At 45.7% G+C, this 25,744-nt stretch overlaps 1 protein-coding gene across 3 annotated transcripts; it reads right to left on the reverse strand.

The window, feature by feature from the left end:
• Positions 1 to 41: 41 nt before the first annotated feature.
• LOC115333518 (synaptotagmin-like protein 2) lies at positions 42 to 25,576 on the reverse strand. 3 transcript variants are annotated; one of them, XM_029996547.1, is made up of 16 exons: positions 25,372 to 25,576; positions 22,877 to 23,028; positions 17,713 to 17,806; positions 16,102 to 16,195; positions 15,834 to 15,927; positions 14,086 to 15,207; positions 12,649 to 12,747; positions 10,512 to 10,603; positions 9,944 to 10,045; positions 7,847 to 8,016; positions 6,976 to 7,078; positions 6,160 to 6,321; positions 5,339 to 5,417; positions 4,659 to 4,758; positions 3,462 to 3,667; positions 42 to 1,713 (listed from the first exon to the last, which is right to left on the reverse strand). In XM_029996547.1, exons 1-16 carry the CDS (start codon positions 25,470 to 25,472, stop codon positions 1,568 to 1,570), a joined length of 2,916 nt encoding a protein of 971 aa, XP_029852407.1. In that variant the 5' UTR covers positions 25,473 to 25,576; the 3' UTR covers positions 42 to 1,567. The 3 variants fall into 3 exon arrangements, with proteins under 3 accessions (XP_029852407.1, XP_029852408.1, XP_029852409.1); XM_029996548.2 differs by lacking the exons at positions 22,877 to 23,028; positions 25,372 to 25,576 and adding an exon at positions 18,153 to 18,245; XM_029996549.2 differs by lacking the exons at positions 12,649 to 12,747; positions 14,086 to 15,207; positions 15,834 to 15,927; ... (2 more) ...; positions 22,877 to 23,028; positions 25,372 to 25,576 and adding an exon at positions 11,918 to 12,638 and having other exon boundaries at positions 303 to 1,713.
• Positions 25,577 to 25,744: the final 168 nt, after the last annotated feature.

Raw genomic sequence — 25,744 nt, forward strand, 5'->3', positions numbered from 1 at the left:
AAATGTCCTAATTTTATGAAAAAGTCTTGTTATTTTAAGTGTACATTTTTCCATTCATTTATTTACAAGCATCTTTGCTAAGCTGAAAATTTAAGTTCAATAAAATCGATACATTAAAGAAGAATATCAAAATATTCACAGAGCCAGAATCTAGGGTAGGACAGCTACAAAAAATATTTCTCCACGACATTTCACTTGCCCGTGGGCAAAAATGGTTCATTTTGACATGACAAAATTTAACACCTCTTTTGCTTGCTTTTTCGTTACTCAGACCATGCTAAAAATAGGTACAAGGAGACCAGTTGATGACTAAAGAAAAACATTCTATTTAATCACAGCATGTACATCCAAAATAGAAATTACAAAGCTGCATTTCAAAACGCATTCACAACGCCGCTCTGCCACGGTCAATGCGCCAGATGCAAAGTTCTTGCAAGCTACTGGCAAAAAGGAAATTCCAGCCACAGACAACTCGCTGACAGGCATCGGGTGAAAGGCAGACCAGACGGGCAGCAGGGGACGGAGAGGCAGGAGACCACCCCAGGCAACTGTAGCTCTGCAGCTACCCTTCGCAGTCGTTCACTCCCTACTTACCTCTCCCACCGGCTCCCAACATCTCCTGCGTTCCAGGGTGGTTTTGACCTTTCTTTCCTGACCCGTTGTGCCAGGCTAACATGAGACTGTTTCCTACATCGTTATTTCATATTGAAATGTTTTGCACACAAGGCATTCTGAAGGTGCGATTAGGCCCATCGGCAATGTAACCGTATTTTACACTTGGGCAAGCACTTCAGTTTATATTGCACTGAAACTGTCCTTCCATAGAGAAACTTGCCTGAGGTCACTGAGGAAGCCTGTGGGAAAGCTAGGAAAACAGCCCCTCGTTGCAAAATTCCACTAGCTGCAGGACCATCACTTCTCTCTTTCATATTAAAGCAGAAAGAAATTAATATATTGAATTCCTCATTGTTATGCTCCTCAGATTGCTTCATTTTCTGTTTCAAATAGTTCTCTCTTTCTTTAGATTCACCTTGGATCTCAAGTTTCCTCATGTTAGAAACGTGTTATAACCAGCAACAAATGCAAAGCTCTCATTCTCAGACTGTGCTGCTGTTGACTGGGAGCAATTTTACGTCAAGTACGAAGTGTACCACTTGCAGGGGAATATGAATAATACCATGCTGCTGCTTTAGTACAACTACATCTCTGCACAGAAAAAACCCAATGGCACAAGAAACAGTAAAAAATAAAAATATCTAATCTCCTTTTCCTTCTGCCAATGTTCCCAGAGCTGAATGGAATTCAAAGATACTGAATATAAATGATTAAATAAAAAGGCAAATGAAGTTTCTTCTTGATCAAAATAAAGTATAGCATCAGTCTGGCATCTTCCATGTCCTCTGTCAGGGAATTAGTACTTGACATTTAACATCTCCAAAGTGCTGTCCATCAATTGCCTTATTAACCTGACGCTTGCCAGCCCCATGCATGGTCTCTATCACCTCGGTGCAGGAAGTTTCTTAATTCTAATGACCACATTCAGCCTTTCTATGGCACGAATGGTGGGTTATTTCAGTTTTTTCCTCCCTGCCAGTGAGCGCAGTGGCAGCAATCCCTCAATCCATTCATTCGCAGCTGACATCATCTCCTGCCAAAAGGCCACCTCCTCTTGCGTGGAGTCCATCCAGTCCACAGAGATGCCATAGCTCAAACCTGAAAAGAACAAGAAAACTGCAATGTTGGGAGCTACACGAAGAGTTTCTACTCCACGCAAAAATACTCAATGGGATGTAACTGTTGCAGGCAGTGCATTAATGTAAAAGGTGCTGGCTTCCCCTCAGCAAGTTGTGCTCTAAATACCTCCTGTTCTTCTGCTAGTGACCTCCATTTTACACCAGAGTTCAGAATGAAGTCAATGTAAAAGCCACAAAATGCAAGAACCCTAAACATAACCTGCCAAGGAAAGCAATACTGGAATCAAGCGCTTTCTGCATCTTTTGGCATGGTAAAGAAGGTCTGAAAGGCTTGTTTCCCCTTAAAAGACCTTCTTGTGGACAGGGTGGGGTATTTGTCAATATTGTCTTGCTCTACACTTCATTTGTATAGGAATCAAATATATGATAGGGGAAAAGTGTGTACATTAATTCCAAGCTGATTATTCAACCAAATTTTCACATGCCAACTACTTATCAATGAGATAAAGGTCTAAATTTGGATCACAGCTTATCTTGGGGTCGGTATTTTTATATCTTGCTTATGAGCTTATTCTTGTTGCCCCTTCCCACTGGATAGTTCACAACCCTCCCGGTAACATGTTAGAGATTGAAAACAGAGAACACACAAGCAAATCCAATACACACAGGCGCACCTGCAAGGCAGACCTTCCAGCTACGATGAGCCTTCTCCCGATACCCTCAAGGAACTGTTATCCTTTATTGCAACATTCTGGAATCTTTTTGCCTTTCATCTCTCAAAGAGCCCTCTTGCTTTACAATAAATAGTTTAGAAAACCTTAGATACCCTACTTACAAAAATAAAAAGATGACCATGCTATCTGTCAAAGCCTAGGTACGGGGTACACTGAAAGCTAGGATAGGATGTTTAGAGAGGGACAAACCTTGATGCTGGACAGCTGGACAATGGGAGATGGTCCCACCTGCTCTTTACAACTGTGGCTTAAAAATACTGCCATTTTCCTAACTTCAAGGATGAGTAACCCCACTGAAGTAAAACACTTCCAGCTAAGCACAGGTCTAAGTCCTTCTCTGAACTGGAACCTCATGCCATCAACTCCCAGAGACAGTGACTGTCTCTCAGAGGAGCAAATGGCACCTCTGTTGACGTCTTTCAGCACTACATCGCCTAAACAAAAACAAAGCAAACCCCCAACAATAACACCTTAGTCTACACCCAGACAACTCCATTCTTCCAATTTGTGATTTAATTCCAGCTGGTGTACTCTCAGTACTGACTACCTACCAGATCAACTAGTGTAGCTCGCCCTGTTTTTCAAGTATTAGTTATTCCTGCTAACTAAAGCATTTCAAGGGAGGAGGTGATGTGGACAGAGTCACCAGGTGGTGCTGTCCCACATGGCATTCATGTTGCCTTCATCTCTGAGCACTCTTCCCTGGGAGGAGCAGCAATATAATGTTGATTTGTAACGCTGTCTGTTTTTCTGTAACAGCAGGAAAACTCTCTGATGGACCCAAGGAGATTCTTGAGTTTTGCCAGACCTCGGAGCTGATGCTGGCAGAAAATGTGGGAATAGAGGATTGCTATCATGGTACCAGGGCCCCCTGCATCCCAGACACAGTGCAAGTACCAAGACTCTCACTAATTACTGAGACTCCCCATCCCTGGTTTCTCCCCAACAGGAAGATGCTCTGCAACTTCCCATTATATCCTGTGGCTCAGCAATATGGTAACAGTATTCATTTAATGTAAAGGAAATCACTTACCTGTCCCAAGGCCCAGCCTGATTCCTCCAAGGAAATGGTTGGTAAGTTTTTCATGATCCCACACAGTCAGTTCAACACAAGCATCCTTTAGATCCTCTGTATGAAAGCCATCATATACAATAGTGTGATTGAAAACAGGGTTTGTGTCTCTTTTTATGACTCGGGTCTTTTGGTAACTCTTCTTACTGGTGTCTGGAAGCACATAGCTTTGAGAGGAGAAAAAATACAGCATGTAGTATTGAATATGACCTGAGATTTGAATTGTTCCTACAAAGTTCCTCAGTCTAAACAAGCCTCCGTTCTGAAGAAAGGAGGAATTGGGTTTCAGCATAAGAAATCTCTGTTGATTTAATAGGAAATGTTCATAATTTCTGGATGAAACTTTTTTTTCTTGCCAAGAAAATCCATTTTAAAAGCATTTTCAGAAAGGGAGGTACTTGCTTAAAATTTCCTGCTTTTGGAAAATTTTTTTTGCAAACTGACATTTTACATTAAAAAATGGATATTACTTTCACACATTTATATTTTCATAAATTTTCATCACTTAGATGACCAAGACAGCATTTCAAAATGGTCAGTTAGGCTTCTTGAGCAACAAACCTTTCTATAGAACTCTGTAAGGTTTTAAAATATACAAAAACCATGGTGAGCACTTCAAAGCGCTGAAAAAAATCTTAAAATCCCCTTAAAAGATTTTTAATTTTCTGGAATATTTGCAGCACCTTCTCCCATATAACAGGCAGAACTGATGTTGCAGGCTGCAGAAAACACGCACATACTAAATTCTGGAGAAGATCAAAGCAGGATCCAACTGTCCTTATGTCAGTTCTGGCAAGTCCCTAACAAATTCCCAAATTTTGCACGCAAGCCCATATCAAGGCAAAATTTACAACTTCACGTGAACACACTGGGCCGAGGTGCAGGGCCCACTTATTCCTCTCACTCAGATGTTATTGAGGCAAATCACTGAGTGAGTCACAGACAGTGATTAACCAAGAGCTTTACCACAGCAAGGGTTTTCCTAACTTGGCCACGAGTGAATAACAAGGGCAATTCTCTCCTACAGAGCCCAATGCAACACGAAGGCTTTACAGTACGGAGGCATAGCGAGGTTACCCGGAGAAAAGAGAAGAAAACATACCGCTTTGTGGAGGCGCAGACCCAGGATCAAAGCCAGTATCCTGCTCATGCACTTACCATTTCACAAAGGAGTCAACTCCAGAAGGACGCAACTGCAGCAGGTCCTTGACGTCTTTGACCCAAATGTGAACTTCGCCAGAGGGAGGATTCTTGGGACCTGCCATTTAGGAGAAGAGAAAAACTGTCAAGCCAGTCCTTACAATAGCTAGCAAAATGACAGGCTTTCTCTCTAGGGACCCGAGGGAGCAGCAACACGACTTCTCTGCGTAATCACTCCCTCGCGAGCTCTGCACCCCTCTGCCTGGGTGCCACAGCACCACCACCAGACCCGTCACACTTCCAGCTGCAGAGAGCTCCTGACAAAATGCGCCGGTGCTGCTTTGAAACAGGTAGGGAGAAAGTGCTGGGCGAACCCAACCTTGTGCTGCCCCACAGTAAGAGGGGCTGTGTGTGTTGCTGCTGTCACATCACAGTGCCCACGGTGCTCCTAACAGCTGATGAGTTTGAGGTTGTTGAGCCCTTGCTCTCTCCCCAACACTTTCCCAATAAATCCAGATGTGAAAATCAGATGTAGGCTGCAACAGTGCTATCAAGCACTGCTGGTTGCGCCTTTGTGCTGATCTCTAAGATCTTGCTCTAATGAGATTACTCTTTAACCAGCCCTTAAATACATGAGGCATTGGAACCTGCATGCCTACATACAGGCAGTACTTCTTAATGCATGAAACACATTTTACCTAGGCTTCCCGGAGGGACATACTTAATAGACAAATTCATCACTCCTCGATGATCCACACCGTTAACAGCAGAAAGGCTCTGAAACAGAAAGAGTTATGATTGACTAAACAAGGGATTGTGTAAACATAGCAAGGCAAGCAGCTTTTGAGTTCAATGGAAGGGCACAAATGGACAAACTCTGATTTTGCATGGCTTGGGGCAGCCCGTTCTCAGGGCAGCTCCTTTCTTTGTGGCTTTGTTCTCAAACTTAGTCCCTCAGAACCAAAAGCCTGAGGATTCAGAGCAAGGCTGCCCTTCCAGGCGTGTCCACCTGGACATAATTAAGCATCTTAGTTCTGAAAGACAAATGTGCTTTATTATTTGAAAAGGGATCTCAAATCAGACCTCTGAGCCCAGAAGCATGCGGGAAGCTTTACAGGCTTCACAAAAAGTGGCACCTGAATATTTACCTCTCAAGGCATGTTCAGCTGCAACACCTAGTACTCTGCTATTTTTAAGGGATGGTCTTTATGTGAGTAGAGAGAGAGAGGCAAAGTCATGTCAGAGTTTCTTTTGATTAGTGTCAGATCACATTTATGAAAGTGTCTCTACAGATCAGTCACCAAATAAGACCTGAGAAAGCCTGTGTTCAGAGCACCAAATACTGCACTAACATGTCCAGGGCTTGTGGCTGTTTTACTGCACTTCCCTAGGTACAATTCAGGTTGTTCTGCTCCACCACACCACCTAAAGACCTCAGAGGAGTCAGGAAGGACTTCTGCCACTCCTAAAGTCTTCAGGGCTGGGCTAGGAAGCATGCTTCCAGCTGAGACACACTTACTCGGGGCTTCAGCGGGTACCAGTTGAGTTTCCTGTTGCTCCAGTCCCAGCTGGCCAAGTCTACTTCGATCTCTCCCAAGAAACTGTTACGTCCCAGTGGATCATTGTGCCAAACAGAGAGATTTAATTTTTGGATCAGCAATACCATTTTCTCTATTTTATACTGAAGGAAGAAAGAGAAGTCAGGTGGTTCAAATTTTTCTTCTGTTTCTTTCACAACTGGAAATAAACTACTCAAAAGCTTGAATAAGCTCTGACTGAGACACTCAGACCCACTCCACACACGCACTACTGGACTGGCCTCGCTCTGAACACCTCCTTTTTTTACCCTGTAGCAATTACTCTGACAAAGCTTCTCTGTAGAGCACAGGGAAACCTAGCGCTCCATTCGTCACAGGGCAAAACCAATATTCTTTCAAGAATTATTAACACAGCCCTGGGAATTGTTAAATAATCCTCTAGGCTTTGATGAGCACGGTCATATAACGAAGACCTTTCTTACTAGTCCCATGCCTCGTGACTGTGTGCCAGGAAAGGGAAGAACACCCCTTGCTCTGGCTGAAGGCAGCACAGGCTGCAGGTCCCCATCTCATCCAAAGATCACTGTGCGGCTTTGACACAGAAATCTTGGGTGCCACACAGATGGGTGCAGAGAAAACTTTAACATCTCTGCCCCCACAAACCCAAGGGAAGAGCAGTGCAGCATTGGTGGGAGGCAGGCGAAGAAGCCTGGCCAAGAAGACAGGATCTTTCCAGACCTGACCTGGTACAGGTGCCTGCTACAACACAGGTTTTCAGAGCATGTATTTGTTCTTACCCGTAACACCTCGTTGTAGATGGGATTCACTGTCCTCTTCTTCACTGAAGTTTTCCTCTTACCCATTCTAGCTTTGTCTGGGAGCAGGTAAGTTTTAACATACCTAGAAAAGAAAACAAACTGCATCTGGATATCGTTCCACACTGCCAAGCTCCAATAAGCGAGCAACACTTGTGAACAGTGACATGGAAACAAAAGACCTGGAGTTGACTCTTGCATGTGAAGTTATAAATCTCACTGGAGATGGGTGGATGCTGCCAACATTCAGAACAGGCAGCTGCCTAGGCAATATGGGAAGCCAGCAAGGCCATATATCCATTTTCTGAAATGTCCATAACTATAGCATCTCCGTGTGTTCAAAATTAGGGTGAAATTAGAGAGGAGGAAAGAGGTGGAATGTCTTTAAGGCTCTCTCTCAGGGTTCAAATCCAAGCTCCTTGTCATAATCTTTCAAACTAGAGATCACTAACCTCTGTACAACTACCATTGTGTCCCTTACAGCAATTCTTTACGGACTCTCTTTTCATATAGACATGTGTCTGCATCGCCAGAGTTATTACCAAAGTGTATTCACCATGGGGAGACCAAGGTTCACATGGATGCAGAGAGAACATATTCCAGTGATAACACGAACTGTCTTTGTAGTGATCAAAGCTTTCTCAATCTGTTCAAATTTAAGTCTGGCAACATATTTAGTGATGCTGATGGCTCCAGAACCATCAGCTAGTAAAGTCCCTGCAGCAAGCGTGCGCCAGAAGTCTGAAGAAAGGAAGAAACCGTGATATTTAAACAGAGAAAACTAAAGAAAAAAATCCTCCAGAGCACAAAATTCAGCAATGTAGAAGTCACAAGGCACCAAAGTGTCACTCACGGGTCAGATCTGCCTTTCTTCTCATCCACGACAGCCAAGTCCTTGCACTGGGACACATGAACCTGGAACTCCCGGTTCTTCTCATCATAGTCTAGAGCAAACTCCACGGTACCTTGGGCATCCACACTCCCAAAATCGCCACTGTAGACACTGAGCACGCTGCCACTCACCTGTCAGGTGGAAGAGCAAGGTCAGTGCCACTGAAATAGGCACCCTCCTGACCTGGTTCTGGACAAAGACGATAGTCTGGAAAGTGCATTCCCAGAGAAATAATCTGCAATTTCTGTCCTTGTGTAGTATTGTGTCCTTGACACAGAAATGGTCCACATCTGCAGCTGTGCTCAAACAAGCAAAGGTTGGGGAACCCGAATAAGGGTCTCACAAGGATGTGTGCTATCCTAGACCAGGACTTAGAAGCACTATTCTCCTGAATGCTCAAGAAATGCAGAAGATTTTTCACCCCTAAATCTGAAAACTCTGGGAAACAGCCAAATATTACTGGGGGGACCACACAAGTTTCTTCCCTTTCCCTATGCTTACAGTACAAACAGCTGCTATACTGACCCCGTCTCATCACTAAGAAAGAAATATATTGAGAGAACTTGAACTATGTGTATATGAACTTACTATTTCAGGTAGGTATAGTCACACAATTGTCAAGCAATTTTTACAATAGGCTAGGAAGAACCATATCAGACCAGAAATGTAGGAAAAACTATTACTATCTTGTTGCTTGCTCACAATGTGAGCATGGAGCTGTACAAAACAGAAATAGATATAACCTCTGTCCTGAAGAGCCGTTGTCCCACCAGAGACAGCCTGTGTGCATTTACTTGCCACAAAGACACAAGAAAATGAGGTTTCTACAGGTATAAATCAGGAGCTAAGCACCCAAGAGTCACTTGCTTTCCCAGAACAAACTGCATCTGGCCATATGCCTTAGGCTGCTTTTTTCAAGACTTTCTCTTTCACTGGTAGAAAGTGATGAAGCAGAAACAAAACAGCTCCAGAAAGATGAGAGAATTTTCTATTGCACCAATCACTCATGATTCCTGACAGGATAACTTAAAAGCTAATGCTGTTTACAAAGCAAATAATTAACCCTCTTGGCACTTTTCTGTGGTACAGTCATGAACATTTATCAAAAAACTTTCCTAGTAATTAACCCAATTCTTCTCTGTCTCCCCCTACTTCCTTTGGTTCTGAATTTCATTCTATTATAACCTACAAGAACCTGCTAAACATCTCCTCTCAGTCCTTGCAGCTGCATTTACCATCCCATCAGGAAACTTACCCCAGCAGAGAATCCTGAACACGATTTTCAAGAACACCTGTGTGACTTGGACACAAAAGGCTTATTTATAGCTCCCAGACTCTCCAGACTAGGAGAAGGACACATGTTCCCCAAAGTTCAAGGTTTTTTTTAAACATATTTATCTACATTCATGACCTCTCCCTACCAGCTTTGCTTCACATATATTCTTTAAATCTCACATATACACCTTGGAGATATCTGTAACTAATACGGCAAATTCAAGCACTTTTAAGCAGTCCCCCACAAAACACTGTCTCTAAGGAATCTTTTAAAAATGCTCAACTAAACACACTCAGCTCTTTTCAGCTTTCCTTAGAAGTTGAAGCTCTAAATCACACTTTTGCTGTCCAACTCTTTGAATTTGCTGATGAAGTGAAGGATGAGCTTGCAGAGGGCACCCGTCTGCAGCCCCAGCTCTTTCGGAGCTGGACCACAAACATGCCACTTACTAGCTGTATGCCTCATTTCCCCACCTAGAAAAAGGCCCCCCCTTTCTGCTGCACACTGCCAGGCTTCAGAGCATCCGTACTTTGGGGTGGGGGCTACCGCTTACTGTGAATTTCTCTAACAATGACTCGGTGGGTCTCTAATTTGAGATGGTACCTGGAGACACTCCTTTAATGCAAGTAAGTCAATTAACCATCACCGTTCTTTTAATAATGTACCATGCAGAAACCAACAGGACACTCCGGAGGCCACATCATCAGTATCAGCCTAAATGCAGTGTCACTGCATCCGACTGAGAAACCCTATCTAGCGAGATGTACGCGTTAAATACCTACCGAGGAGACAGATGCCATGTCGGACGAGTGGCTGCCAACGCTAGGCGTCTTTTTGTGCTTGTTAAACTGGAAGCTGATTTCCGAAGCTGTGTCTGATTCAGTCTGCTCAGAAAATAACAAGCATCTTTAAGCTCTGCTGTATGAGCACTTTGCAACACTACAGAGAAAAACCAATAGCTCAGCAGAGTCCCATTAAGCGGCGATCAGGTTAGGAGAGTGGAGGAGAGCGCAGGGAGTCTCCCTAGAGGCATTCTCTCCGACCGACAGTGAACGTCATCATTAACTGCCTCCAAACAGAGCTGCATGAAACTGCCTGGGCTCTTGGAAAGGGCATGGAATAGCGTGGTTTGAGACAGAGGGAAATGCTAAAACTCCTCCAGGATAGAAGGGTTGGTCTGGGGTACTGGGGGCTTTTTTTCTGAAGGCTCTTCTCATTTATTTATGACATAACCAAGGTATGCTCTAAAGCAAGTACTGTCCGTGTCCAGGAGAAACAGTCCCATGAAACCGATTGCCATTCAGGGGATGCCGTGAACATTACTCCAGCCATTTCTGGTATCTAGCCTACCTCAGACAACAGGAGAGGAGAGGATCTGCTCAGCTCTTTGACTCTTTCAGGTTCAAGAAACTGATGGGGTATCAAATGAGGTTTATTGTATGCTGTAGGTACAAACAAAAAAGGCATCAAGATACCTTGTCAGAGTCAGGAAAATGTAAGAAAGTCACATTTTTGTTTAAGGGCACAAGGAAGGAGGAAAAGCTTGTGGAAGGTACCAGAGTACCACCTACTTGCCCAGTCTCTCTCGTCTGCCATTGAAGCTGACCCTCCTCAAGACAGAAACTGCTACCTAACATCTTAAAGCTATTTTCAATGTGTTTTCGTTCAATGTGTGGGAGTGTGCAAACTCCCTCTAGTGGCTAATTTAATTCACTTAGTAGCCTAAGGATGTCTCTTGTTTGCACCACTTTCTTTGTGTAGATTTAATTTAGACTAAAACCATACAGATCTGCCTCCTTGTCAAAGAAACCAAACATGCTCACGTTTTCATCTCATAGCACATTGCCCTGTACAGAAGAGCTGTAAAATATTTATACCTACAATTTCACCATTGCATACACCTCTGAAATACTCTGCTAGACAAAGAGGTGGACAACAGCCAGATATCTAAAGGAAAAAAAAAAATCAGAAAGCTTCATATCAACTTAGAAAGATGGTTACTGGACTGCTTAAATGGCTAAATAAAACCCATTTGTTCTATCTTTATCTTTTCTCAATAACTCCCTTGCAGATGACTATCTCCATCCCAGAGGAACCTGTTTTTAGAAGATATATGTGCATAAACGTGCGTGCACATATACACGCTTGTGTAGCACGTTAGCCACAACGATACATTCTTCAGCGCTCAAAATGCCCAAGAGCTTCTTTGGCATTTTCCTTTTGTATAATTTACCTTTTATATGATTTACCATTCATTTGATATTTACTATTTTTATTTCCAAACATAAGCAAAGCATTAAATCTAGCCCTCTCCACAGACTACTTGTTATACTGCAAACAAGTAAGTGTAACTGTAGAGGAGGGTTTCCGAGGGTGAAGTTCGCGGCTCTAAATAAGCTTTAATAAGGAGAGGCTAAAACCTCGGTTGTCTGTGTGAAGACCGCGTCGCTGAACGGCAATGCACGTGGGACCCGAATCTTCGAGCCGCCGCGCCGCGCGACACGTCACCGCACCATACGACGGGCACGCACGTGGCACGGGGCTAGGGGACAGGGTGGGCACCGTCACAGGGCGATGCAGCGCGTCCCACCCGCAGGCTGCCTTCGACACAGCCCCGAAGGGGACTCTCCTCCCCCCCGTAACCGGGGGTCGGGCTTACTTAAACGGGCTCCATCGTTTCCTCTAAGCGGCTTTACCCTTCCTCGGGCATTGCCTTCCCAGCCCGCTCACCTCAGTCCTGGCAGCCTTGGCCTTACCACGTTGCTTTTAGGCAAGCGCTTAGCTGTCCTCTTGGGCTCGACAGTTTTCACCTTTTGGGGACTGTAAGTGGTTTTCTTGGCCACAGAGCCCGCTGCTGCCTTCCTTCAGGCCCCGCTCCTTGGCTGCAGCTTTTTTGGGCTTCTTGGTGGGTCAGACAGGTTTCGTGGTCGTGGGCTTCTTCAGGTTTGCTGCTGCTTTCTTGTTGCCTTTTCTCTTGGTTTCTCAGGGAGAAACTGTCACCATAAAGCACTGGTCCCAGCTGGTAGCTGGGGAGATCAGTCCAGCAAACGGGGTCTGCTCTGGGGGAGGTGAGAGGCTCAGGCTGGGCACTGCAAGCCCAGTGAGCCTGTGACAGGAGTCTGCGGCATTGACTGGCACGCTGGACGTGAAGTCTGGCACCTCTGATTAATCCACTGCACAGGCTGCCATGCAGCTCCCACGGTGCTCGGTGGGGGAAGAGGAGAGACAAGTACAAGCTTCTTGCCAACCCTCTGAAGCCCTTGTGGTTTTTGCTGAAGACACTGAGTAACATACCATCAATCTAGCTGCAATTTCCTGGCTCTGAATTTAATTTTAGGCACTATAAGCTCTCTAATTTGATGATGAAACAATATGTCATTTTCCTTGCCTGGTAAATGCACAGAAGCACCAGGGATGCAGAACTCAGGCATAATATATTACCTTCAGTGAACGTAAACCAAAAAGGAGAAAGAAAGATGTTACTCACTCTCTGTGGTTGTGTAAATGTTCACCATGCTCTTTGCAAGATTAATGCTATTTGCTCGGGCCAGTGCCTGAGCGGCGGGAGAATGATCCCCATCTTCCTCTGGAATACATGAAAAGCCAAATCAACATGGTAAATAAATATACACAAATGGGCAGTGTGTCAACAAGCACGTGTGTTTCTCTCTCTCCTGGCTTGTTCACTCTGCTTAGAGCACATTGCAGTTACATTACACAGGGCTGCTTTCAAAGCATCAGTGTGCTTTAATCTCTCCCTGAGAAAACCTCTTCACACTATGATGGGAAACGTAAACACCGGATTAACCCAGTCCCTAAAACAGACCAGCACTTGCAAAGAACTTCCAGTGCAACACAGCCATCTGCTAATACCATCCTGAAATGAATGTAATAATAAGGCAAAAACCATGAGAAATGTAAGAATGATCTCCTATATAAAGGAAATGTTTGCGTTTACCTGAGGTGCAACTCAGTATTGTCATAGAAATGTTATATGAGGTAGGAAATAAGCCAAGAAATGACACAGTAAAAAAATAAAAATCAGATGAGTCTACAGAAAATGCTCTCAGACAGGTCTTATCCAGGTACATGAGGACAGGAAATTTAGAAAAAGGCGATAAGCAGCTCTCTCTTCCTAGGTCTTTGCTTGGCAGAGAGAAGAGCTGTGGGCAATCAGAGCCCACATGTAAAATGTATTGCAATTAACAATAACTTTTGCTCATAGTAACAGTCACTACAAGAGCCCATCGAACCCAGAGGAAGAGGCCAATAAAATGGTGATACTATTGACACCATCGTGGTTGAGAACATGGTATCAGAACCCAGAAAGATCAGACTCCTTGTTTAGTCCACTTTGGTCGCAGTTTAATATCCAAAATCACTTGTGCATACCCAGAAGACCCAAAACGTAATTTAAGCACTGACAGCCAGCGGCTGTTACCAAGGTAGCCTAATGGCCAATGTATTTATTAAACACTTTGCTTCACATTTTATTTCTTCTATTTGTGTCAGACTTATCTCTACCACCAGAAATAATTCCTCCAGCCCCACATTTGAAGAAAGCACAGTCTTCCCAGTGAGTGAAATAAAGTAAGTTCCTGTGACCTGTTGTAGGTAGCGCTAAAGAAATGGAGGGCTGTCCCGAGCTGAGGTGCTTGCAGGTAAGGCACGAGGGCTGGTTGTGGGGAGGAAGGCAAGGGAACATGGCACTGCCTCCTTTTACACTCGCTCCGCGCTACACAAGATTTGTTTCCAGAGCTGTTTGCTAAACACGATCCACGCATGCTAACTCTGCACAAATTGCAACATAGGATAAATGGACAAATGAAGAAAGTGTGCAAATGCAGAACGGCTAGGGAAGAAAACAGGCTTAGGGATGACTCTCTATTGGGATTTCATAGGGTGCAGTTACAGCCCTCAGTACCTGAGTAAACAGCTGAGTCCGTTCCCTGAACGGCTTCTCTCTCTCCGGCTGGCTCACCGGGTGTTGGCTTGTCTGAAGGCTCACACATTTCTTCCCCAGGTAGCTCTCCATTTATTTCCACATTGCCATGAGTGCCCAAATCAGATCTTTCCTCTTTCTCATCATCATTTTCACCATCTGTAAGCACAGGCTCGATCAGTATCTGCACCCTGCTCGCCAGGGAATTCGCTGCGTGCTTGCGCTCTTCTGCCACGATAAACTCATCTGTAGGTGTCTCTGGCTCAAACGTGCTGCCAGACACTTCTTTGGTAGGCGACTCGATTTTGACGGAAGGCGCTCGCACAGGCAATCTGGATTTCTTGGAGCAGTGCTGTGCTGCTTTCTGTTCCTCTGGCACCGTTGGCTTCCCATTGCTTTCACCCAGCAAGTTATTTCTTGTAACTGGGCCGCCTTTGCTCTTGGCGTATGTGGATCTAGGAACGACGGAAACCGAGCCCTTCCTTGCAGGGGCTACATAGCTTGGTTCTTCCTCGCTAGAAGACAGGGTTATTGTCCTTTTGTAGGGGGTTCTTGTTTTGGTGAAGATGCCAGGTTTTTCTTCGGTGTTCTGGCCTTGCCCAGACTGCACAGAGAGCGAGCGGCACAGCTTGAACTGCCTACCGTCTGCCTCCACCCAGCTCGGGTCCTCCGGCACGTTTCTCACCATCACAGAGTCTGCTCCCTTCTCCCAGAAGTTCTTCAAGTTCTTGAAGTGTTCACGATTGAGGCCGATATCCTCCTCTTTGTTACTCATCGATGAGATCGTATAGTTCACGCCGTGCTTCACAGCCTGGCTGCCTTCCCCCTCTGCGCTCAGTGGTTTGGAGCTTGCCAGCAGCTTTCTATTTGCGAGGCTGTTCTCTGCTGGCCCCACATGATTCACAAACTGCTCGGATCTTGGGAAAGTTCTACTTGGTCTCCTCTTAACTGGTATCTTGCTGGGAGCGTAAGTTTCTTCAGGTGGAGTTTTTGGCCCCACTGTGGCGCCAGTGGCCCCATCAAGAGCTTCTCCTCCAGCTGCACTGCTGGGCTGAGGCACAGCATCCTCTGAAAGCTTGGTGGGCAACGGAGGTACTCCACGACCTACAACAACAACAAATGCTCACAGCCTGTCCCACTGCATTGCATCATGTTTCCCTGGAATGTCTGGGCTGCAGCTTCTCAAAGGGAAGCCAGGAGAAGTTTCCAGAAACCATCAATATGTTCCTAATTCTTCCCCATTTTGAGACTTCAGCAAGTCCCTTTCGATCTGAAGAAAGCCCTGAAAACCCTAGCCCTTCGCTCTGCAACAGGACATGGAAAAAATCCACTGAGTTCTAAATTGTTGCTGGGAGTTGTGGATTTGTTTGCAGCTTTGCTTTCAGTTTGATAGCCTTCCTACTGGCTATTTGCTATGTACCAAAAGTACACTCTACATTCAAGGCAGGAAAGAGAAGGTAACTTGGATCTATGGATTCAGGAGTTGTGAGCCAAACACTCAGTTTAAAATGTATGGAGAGCCAGGAGAAGTTTTAGTCATTGGATTTTTTTTTTCTTGGTCCCTGCTGCCTTGGGCATAATTCATACAAATGTTGGCAGCCCATTCTTACATGCCAAGGCAAGAAATACTCTTTGTTACTGATTTTTACACACTCAAAAAAGCGTCTTGTTTCTTGGTGTTTGATGTTGAATAACAAAAACACCAATGGCTCACTGAACAAAAACCTTACCTTTTCTAGACAAATGCAAGCTGTTTGTTGCAGCCACAAATGGACTTGTTCCAGTGTCACTCTCTGAGGAAGAGACATCATGTATACTGGATCTCTGAACGGAAAACAAACCCTATCAGTGTATATAAACTGGCAAGACTGGAAAAACTTATTTTATTTGAGCACAGACACCAGGGCAGGCAGTCTGTGGAGCCCCTACCAGTAGGTACAGACTGTGTGAAGGTCCAAGGAATAACAAAACAAAGCGCAGAGGCTGTGCCTATACTACCTTATGTGATGCAGACAGCAGGACAGGAAGTCTCGGCTTCGGTTTTGGCAAGATTTTACACTCCTCTGTGGTATCAAGTGCAGGTGTGCTGGATCTGTGGGAGAGGAGAAACGCCTGAGTAAGGAGATCAGTGCTAGTGACGTACCTGGTAGGGTGGTCAGGCAGTCTTCAACACCATCTCAGCTCTGCTCAGCTACTTTACCAATTTTATCTACTGACCCAGCTCAGGCCAGGGCTGGTGCCTTCATTTATTTTCTCTGTTACTGCTTGGAAGGACTGGGGGACATGTTAAGTGGCCTGAACGTGGAGTAAGGATGAGTCTCCCACTGCAGTCAGTACAGAACTTGCTCAATAAAAACAACGGTGTCAACTTCTGGGTTTATTCAAACTTTCCCCTTCTGGGAGAAAACTGTAGGGAAAAACACAGGAAGCAGCAGTGCCAGAAGAGCCCAAGAGCCATGCAGGAGGGAGACGTGTTTCCATGCTATGGCCCAGGAAGGAACAGGTCACACCTCCCAGTTCAGGCCAAAGGCATAACCAGATTGGTAGAGGATTTAGAAACTACAGGAATGATTATGACAACAATAGTTAGGGCAAAACTATAGTACAGGATATAAATCTTCATGCTTGGAACATAAGTTGATTACTAATGGCCTCATAAATAAATGGAAGAAACACATATCACAGGCAGTTTACTTGACTGTTTCTACCGTCTTTGGGAGTGTCTAGTGGTGGCTGCTCTCCAGATGGAGAACAGCAGTCAAGCTGGTGAGATTTCATAAGGGAATGCTTTGTGCTTAGGATTGAATGAGAAAAACAAAGCAAACTTTTCAGGATTTAATCAACCCCCAAAAAACCATTAGGACCATTGCTGTGCCAGTAAAGCAGGAGCGTCTCGGGCTTGTTGACTCTGGATCCTTCATTAAGCAACACCCAACCTCTGCAAGAGGTTTCGAAGTCTTGTCAAGGCCCATATTTAATATTTAACTGGAGCAATTGCCACCTGTGAAGAAAGATTCCTCATTCTGCTGACAAAAAAATGCAAATGAGATGGGAGCAACAATAAATGAATACGTGAATATTTAATGGCTTCTCCATAGTCCACGAATATTGAGTGAGGTCGCTGATTTGCTCGTTGGAGTGCCTTTAGTGGGTGTTTCTGCTCAGTCAGCACAACGTGAAATCCTACCAAGCCTTGATGGAGAGTGCTGAGCACTGGATGCAGAGGTTGGCACCAGCAGGAAATGAGCAGTTTCCTCAAACAGTTCATTTTGTTAGTGTTGCTCCATGGCAAAAATTAAACAAATAAAACCATAATTACTTTGAAAAACTAACCAGAATATCCTGACATTAGAGACAGCTTCCATTTTACTGACTCCTTATCAAATCATGCAGGAAAAGACCTTTCTGGGGTAAGCACATTAGCAGGTAGTTATTAGGGGAGGATTGATATTCTGACAATTCCTGGAAAAAGGTTAAAAATATCCTATATAACCTATTACTTATACAGTCTTGGAAACTCAGTTAAAGACCAGGATTTAATGGGTAGCATTCAATTTTCATTAGGAGTAAGAGCAGCAGCCAGAGAGTTGCACAAGCAGCGGCGGTTACCTCTCCTCTCCTGTGCCAGCAGCACGCTCAGGGAAGGCAGGACTCAGGGCAGCTTTGCTTTCCAGACCCATCTGGATGTGCTCGCTGGCCTCATCTGTAATATAACAGAGACAACTGAGAAATTACGTTTATTTAAACTTGTAATGGTCGGTGTGTTTTGTTTGCGGAAAGAAAAGGCTTGTTAAATGAGCCCCACCAGCACAAGCCCTGGGGATTTAACAGGAGATGGCTGACGGGGGGCTCTGCCTGCTCCCCCCGCGGATGGGGGTGGCCCCAGGACAGCGTCGCCCACGGTCCCCACGCAGCCAAGGCACCTCCAGACCTCGCGGGTCCGAGAGGCCAAAGCGAGCTGCCTAACGCCTGACTCACGCCAGGAGCTGTCACATCACTGGAAACCTTCGCAAGACACTGCCATGGCTGTCAATAAAGTTAATCCGTACCAGGATTTAAATTCAGCCATTTCCTGTTTTGACTGAAAGTCATCCGATCTTGGCAAACAAAGGAGGAGGCCAATACAGTTAATGAGGAGATCCCTGTTATTTTTACTGGCACAAGGCTCAGCTATGTCTTCTAAGCCCTCAAGGACCCGAAAGAAAAAACAATAGGAGACGGTAACCTTTAGAGCAGCCTGCCAGGGTATAAAGTTGCATTAGACATTTTGCTGGCAAACAGGCTTTCTTGCTACTGCAAAACCGAAAGGATTAAACTCTAAAACAGCAATGAGAAACTAGTCTGGTCAACAAGAACGGCACGTATTTATTCACACGCAGCTAGGTCTATTTTAAAGAGTAAATCTACCTGTTACAAAAACTGCCAAATCTCTTCAGGATATATTTCATGACACAATACAATAGAATCAGAAGCTTAAAGATGTGACATTAAATAATAATATAGCTTCGCTTGTTATCTGGTTAGAAAACTGTACCAAACCCAAGAGCAGATCAGTCCTACGGACAGGCTGTGATATCAATGTCATGCTCGTGCTGCCCGTGCGGTGCCATCCAGCATCAGCACAGTCAGCCCGCAGGTAACGGGGATATCCGAAGATGAAGCTTCATTCCCCCTTGCCTGTGCGTCCCCATGGAGAAAAATGCTGCAGTCCCAACTCTTCCTCCCCGCGCAGCGCCTGGTCCTGCGGTGCAGGGGACCACGGCAGGCGTTGCTCGGGGCTGTCGGCGTTAGGACCACGTCTGGCACACACATGAGATGGCAGCTGGGTGGTCCCGTGGTTTCCGCAGCCGTGGGAGGTCAGGGAGTCACTTCTGCTGCAAGACAGGAGCCTGGTTGTGTAAGAACGAGCCAGTTTTAAAGAGTATGTTTCTGAGAGAGGGACTGCGTTTTGTCCATGTAAACGTTGATGTGCAAAAAGCATCACTGAACATCGTTTCGGGAGAGACAAGCTGTGGCATGGCCGGTGGCACGTGCAGGCCATGTCACACGCAGGCATGGGAACGCACGCTGAGGAATGTTTATTTATACAGTGAGCCACGTCCTTCTCTTCTGCCCCAGACCCGAGGGAGGGAGATGCCAGCAGGTAGCTGCTCTGGAAGTAGAGGAACCAAACACAGAGCTCCCATGTTTTTCCCCCACCTGTCATGGTTGAAAAGACCTTGACAACCAAAGACTGCATTCATTTCTCACCTCACTTCCAAAGGCATTGTGTCATATTTGCTTTTCACTGATACTTCTCCCTCACACAGAGCTCCCCCCTCCCAGCTGGCAGAGGCAGCGGGAGGTGTTCACTTCTTCCCATCCACACCACTGCCCTTCAAAATGGCTCAGCCACTGACACAGCTATACCTGGCTTCCATAACCACAAACAAATAGGTTATTAGTATGTTATAATCCATCAAGACAAGCAAAATACCTTTGCTAACTTCAGGATGAGACAGAATAAGAAGCAAATTCCAACAGAAATTAGTAGTGGCCTGACCAGTTTAACTTGTCCATACGTATATTTATATACATATATATACAGCCACTCCTGCTCTAACACTTTAGCTGCTTTACTCATTTCCAATCACTCCAAAACGAAGACACTCAACGCTTGGGGAAGGCACAGCTAACTGTGCCATTAGGGCTGACTTGCCTCGGCAGGTGGATAAAATGGTCTCTCTCCTAGATGATTTTTAGCTCCCATCCATTGCACACAAGCTCAAGGAGAAGTTATCACCAAATTCATCCATCTGTGCTGCTCTGCAGGCTGTAGTTTAAATATAGGGTATCTATCTATTTTATAGATTTATATTACTGCCGATTACTAGTGTTTTCTATTATAAGCAATACCAACTGTGAAGACCCTTAGGGATCCACACAACCCTCCCTTCTGAAGGTTAAAACCCTCCTCCAGGAAAGGTCACTGGGCATTCTCCTGTGCCGGCACAAATTTCCACCTCTCCTCAGCCTGTTTACCATGCAAAGGCAATGCCAGCAAATATCTCAGTGGGGCTTCTCCATGCAGGAATTTTCTCATTTCACTCCCTAACACAGTCATCAAAGACTTAAATCAGGATTAACAGCCCTGGAGTCATGAACATGTTACACTGATTTGGCTAAATAAACACACACCCCTTCATCACCTTGAAAACCAAGGGAAGGTGAATGACTCTGATCTTTCTAGGAGAAGAAAAAAAAGGTGTCAAAATGGCAAGCAAAGGCCCTTATCTCATCTACTGCTGATTGATCGTGAGCTGCATGGCCAAACTGTTCGTAAAGGGGCCTCATCCTTGTTCCCTGATGGGCCAAGTGCCGCTCTCACCAGTGCAATATTCTTGCTGACAAGTCAGTGAGAGAAGGGCTTGCCCTCACGTGTGAAGGAAGGCAATCTATACGGTAACCACCCCAGGAGCTGAGCATGCAACAGGTAACAGCAAGGTGAAAATATTAGCTGCAGAATCTTGATCCTCTGCCACTGCTGTAAAATGGCAGTGGGAAAAGTAAAAGGAAAGAATAAAGTCACATGTTATACCTGTGCTTTACCAAAATAAGTCTGAGAATACAAAAAGAGAAAGGAATGGAAGAAAAAAAGTTGAAAAAGAAATGAAGAGGGCTAAATCTAAACGCAATTACTGTAGTAATTTAGCAACATTTGCTTCTTCCTTCTTAAAACAGCATTAGTCAAGTAATGCGCATGCAAAGACATAACTTGCATATTACTGCTATATTAATGAGATTATTTTACATGATAACCTGAAACCACATCTCATATGTGCACATCAGCAGTAAAAGTTAAATCTAAAACCAACAGTACTTCAGATTTTGCTTTCCTGAAGTGGGCTGCAAGCTAAAGGTGCTGATGCCTCTGGCAAGGCAAAAGGCAGACAAATCCAATTCACTGCTGGCCGCTAGCTGGGCTGGAGATGACAGAGCATTTGTCTGACCTGGGCCCTAGCAGAGGGGCTGCTGAAGCGTCTGTCTCTTCACGCAAAGAGGGTGCAAGCACAAATGCACATCCTCAAAAAGCAGAACATGCTCTGCAGAAATGGCCAGGCAACTCTGTCAAGCTGGAAAAGGTTTTATATGTTTTAGCATTCTGGAGGGATGATAAAAAGTAAATTTAATGACATCATGAATCCTTAATACCAGGGGTAAAAGCAACTTCATATGAAATATGATGGGCCAGTGCTGCATCAGAGGGCCCAATGAATCTATGCTAAGTTATGAGACCTGTCAGGGATAAGCAAAAAGCAAAAAGAAAATGAGGCTCTCGGTTAGTAAAGTCCCTAGCCAGCGTTTAGCTTTCAGAATGTGTCTAAGTAATGTGGAGCTAAGAGGGGTATACTAAACCCAGGCAATTAATGTTACAGAGATATCCTGGCCAACGAGGCCCACCAAACAAAGGAGTGATCTATATGGCTGCTACCCCAGAGCAGGAATGGGCAGCTGGGCCTAGGAAAGAGGGCTGAACTGAACTGGTGGAGATGACATTTGAGTTTTGGGCAGATGGAAGGTAACCCTTTATCTAACAGTAGCCTTTACTGCAAAAGAACAGAGCCCAGTTATAGGGTACTTATATTAGGGACCATGGTAGACTTTGCTTAGAGCTGTCTTTCAGGGCCATGGCTTCCCCACAGCAGCAGCAGCCAGTAACTCACCAGCCGTGTCTGAGTAGCTGTGATTACCCACCCTGACAAACGATCAAGGAGGTTTTGTGAAACTGGGCTGCAGTTCACCAGTCCTGCTGCAGAGTCAGTTGACCTGTCTTCAAGTTGAGGACTGGATGTGAATCATCCCCGGTTCTGCTTTGCACAAATGTTCAGCACGAAGTGCCAGCTCCAGGCCGGTTACGTTTGGGCTCAAAGCACAGTCCTGCTCATTTCACACAGGGCTGAGCTCTTCTCTTCCCCTCCCTGCCCTGAGCCAGCAAATCTGATTTGATCTGGTTTACATACCACCATGGGAGTTCATCTGCATGTCGAACAACACGCAATACATCTGCTGCAAATTAGCACACGGTGCCAGATATACCCTTGCTATGGCACAGCAGCCTGGGTACCATTCAGACTTGGCCCCAAAGCCCTTTTGATTTTGAAAACTACATTGTGCCTTGGAATTATTCCCATGTAAAAAGCTAGGCATGGACTCTCTCAAGTAGGCAAACATTTGCCAGGAGAAGAGAGGCACCCCTTCCCTTTGCAGAGACGTGACTGACCCCACCACTCTGGAGGCCTAAAAGAGCAGACAGATGTCTGTTTTTGTCAGACCAGTCTAGGAATTGGGGGGGGTGTTGTTTGACCCACACATATCAGTTTGATGCCAGAAATTGCCCTACATCATCCCCTTCCGTTGTTGCTTTGAGTGGGCGGCTGCGTGGTGCGTTGTTGCTGACTGGGGTTAAACCAGGACAGACAAGAAATTATACCAGTGACCTCTGACAAATAGACATTTTGGAAGAAAGAAGCTGAAGTGGGGAAAAGGCATTTACTGCACGCAGCTGGTAAACAGCTTTTGCCTTGGTCCTCTGCCACACGGTAATTTTTTCTTTGAGCCCTGATTTGGATAATCAGGTATCTTTTTCTAGTTCTGAAAGCTTAGCTGACAATCTCCTGATGACAACACAAAGGCTGGTCCCCAACAAGCTCCCAGTACAGGGAGACCCCCATACTTGACCACTTTTTTCTGGTCCATCAATTTGTTTTCTTAAGGTGCACACTAACATACTTACTTTCCAGTTTGCCCTTTTTCCTTCTAATAGATGCCCGAAGTAGATCCGGCCCCTCTAAGTCTTCCTGAAACCGTTTTGCCTTCACTTCCGAAAACCATTCACCTGTTACAAACTTCTTCTTCTTTTCATCCTTGATGGAGCCTTGTATCCGCCTGAAAGTCAATGAGAACATTACACACCAAAAAGATCTCCAAGGTTTCAACTTCCCCTGAGCTACCTTCGTAACAATTGTCCGTTCAGTTCACCTGTCCGATACTACGAAGGATCCAGAGAATATTCTCTGCAATCACAAGGGCCAAACCAGCACTAAAACAAAAGCTGATTTATTCTTTATTGGAAATGGGAACAGCACCTTGTAAACACAGGCTTTTACCTCTTCCAAATTTTACAAATCCAAATCAGAGTCATCTGCCAAGGAGATTTGCCTATTTGCTTTGCAGCCCTGGGGGTTTGGGAAGGGGTGGGGCTGTTTGCAGGTCTTGCACTTCTCCGTTTTATTTGTCTATTAAACTCTTCAGGAGCGGCAAAGCTTTTTGCGTCAAATCTGAGGCAAACCATGGAAATAAATCATGTTATTTAGGGGAGCAACCTGTCCCTGCAGCGTTCTCCCTGGACACTGCTCCTCTCCCTGCTCCTCCTGCCATGCCAATTTTGGCACTCAGTCAGCTTTCCTTCCTGAGCACAGCTTCTCCTACTGTAACTCGCTCAGGCACACCCAGGGCTGGTTTTTGGCACCTAAACCCGTCAGTGCTCTGTTTGCTAGCCTGTACTTTTAACCCTCCTCCAGTCATTCTGTTTTTATACCATGGCTTACTGAATTAGCTGCCTTTCAGCTGGCACTGCCTCCCACAGCTCACCACAATTCAGGGTCCCTGCGAGACGAGACGTGAGAGGCCAGAGGAAAACTCCCACCTCAGTCCAATTCTCATCAGGAAGAGGGAGCAAAACCCCGGATAACTGTGGAGCCTTGAAGGGTCACATCTGGCTGCCTAAAGGCCAGAAGGGAGCAGGTATGGGATAACTGGGCTCAAGCCTCTGCAGGCAGTGCTGGGGACCCAGCAGGACTGACAGGCAGGGAGCTGCACAGCTCCCATCTAGACCGGGGCTGCATCTGCCCCCGTGAGGGTCTCGAGGTGCTGGGCCAGAGGAGAAATAGGAACATATTTTAATCCTGATGACACCAGATCAGTGTAATGCCATTGATTTCATTTCACCCAGCAGGCAGGTTGTTTGGACCCAAACATGTCCACGCTTGCACCAAAGGTCTTACTGCATATAGCCATACTGACAGCAAGTGGCACTTGGCACCACCCCGGTCAGGATCTAACCCACTTCACTTCCAAATGAAAGCCTTCTGTGCAACAGCTTCCAAAGACAAGTAAACCAAACCTGAAATAATCCAAACGCTCTTTTCCCCAAACCTCCACTGCAGAGCAGAAATGTTACCGCATTTCAGAAAAAGAAAAAAAGAAGAAAAAAAAAGAAAACCTTTTTGAAACCTTGTTTCAGTTCAGAGGAGATGTAAGAGTATGCGGACACATACACCTCAAGTCCAAGCTGCTTGCATGCCACCACCAGTTCTGTTTCCCCAGCTCTCACCCCCGAGCAGAGGCCAGGGCACGTAGGCTCCCTAGAGCCTGATGCAAAGCCACCCACTCCCCCTTCAAGCCTTGAGCATCTCTCCTACGTGGGTCTTACTCTTTTTTGGCTCAACAGCAAGTTGGAGGCTCATATCCTTCACAGGGGTAAGCTGGCACAGGGCTGTCCACCCTCACATTACTTGCCCTGGAGAGTTTGGTGCCAGCTTCCTGAGCCTGGTGCATACTGTCAACCCAGATGGCCCAATGGCTGGCATTTAAAAAGTGACAGTAGCAACAAGCAATCCCGATCAACCAGACCTGAGCTCCAGGATGGTCAGTGGCAAGTGAGCTGAACTGAGAGCGATTCCTGGCTCTGAAACAGCTCCCCGCAACCCTTTGGCAGGTCACGTAGCCTCTCACTGCCCCTCTCTGCCTGTACAACTGATGCTGCATACACACCCACCTCAAAGAGCACCGGAGGGACACAAAGCTGAGATGGGGATGTAAAGTCTCATTTTAAAACACTCTATGGGATTTCTGTGCTACCGAGTGAGGAAAACAAGGCAACAGCTACTCCCCTGCTTGGACCTCTGACACTGGGAAATCAGCATCTTCCTCCCCAGAGCAGGAAAGGGATGATTTCCCTTGGCGTCTCTGAGGGCTGCTGATTAACTCAAAAGAAGAGTCCAGCCCTGCAATCCTGCAGAGAGAGGACAGCAGTGACAGCAGGATGCCTGAGAAAGCAGGAGGTGCAATGAAAAGATCCATCAGGATCTGAGCAAGAAGGGACAGCACTGCTGCAGCCTGCGTCTCTCCTTGTTGCACAGACACACACACACACACTCCTCTCTAAAAGAAGTAAACAAATCCCCCCAGGGAAAGCTCACATCCTGCTGTTATTGCACGCTCTCTCACCTGATGCGATCCCCATCCTTCTTCTTCAGCTCTGCATCTCTCTGCAGAACCTTCATCAGCTTCTCATACTCCTCCTCGGTCAGGAAGCTCAAGTCCAACATCTTCCCTGCAATATTCTTCAGTTCTTCAGACAGCTGAAACAATGACAGACCAGGAACTAATCCAGCCCAGACTGCCGCAATGCCATGGGCAGCCCCTGTGCAGCCCGCCCTGGTGCGCTGAGCAAGACGCGGCTGGAGAAAAAGGACTTCACAACAGCATGGCTGGGGTGGAAGTTGCGTTAGCACCTGGACTTGCACTTCCAAGCTCTTTGCTGGCACGTTTCTCCGCGCTGCATGCCTTCCCCTGCCAGGAAAATTCTCTCAGCAAAATT

Source organism: Aquila chrysaetos, chromosome 21 (genome assembly GCF_900496995.4).
Source record: "Aquila chrysaetos chrysaetos chromosome 21, bAquChr1.4, whole genome shotgun sequence".
Classification (NCBI taxonomy): domain Eukaryota; kingdom Metazoa; phylum Chordata; class Aves; order Accipitriformes; family Accipitridae; genus Aquila; species Aquila chrysaetos.

Excerpts from the sequence above, each read along its gene's own strand:
- LOC115333518 (XM_029996547.1), bottom strand. The coding sequence starts at position 25,472 with ATGTTGGACTTGAGCTTCCTGACCGAGGAGGAGTATGAGAAGCTGATG. Across the intron at positions 15,208-15,833 it reads CTTGCATTTGTCTAGAAAAG|GTCGTGGAGTACCTCCGTTG; the intron begins GTAAGGTTTTTG and ends TTGTTGTTGTAG. Across the intron at positions 5,418-6,159 it reads GGTACCCGCTGAAGCCCCGA|AGCCTTTCTGCTGTTAACGG; the intron begins GTAAGTGTGTCT and ends TTTCTGTTTCAG.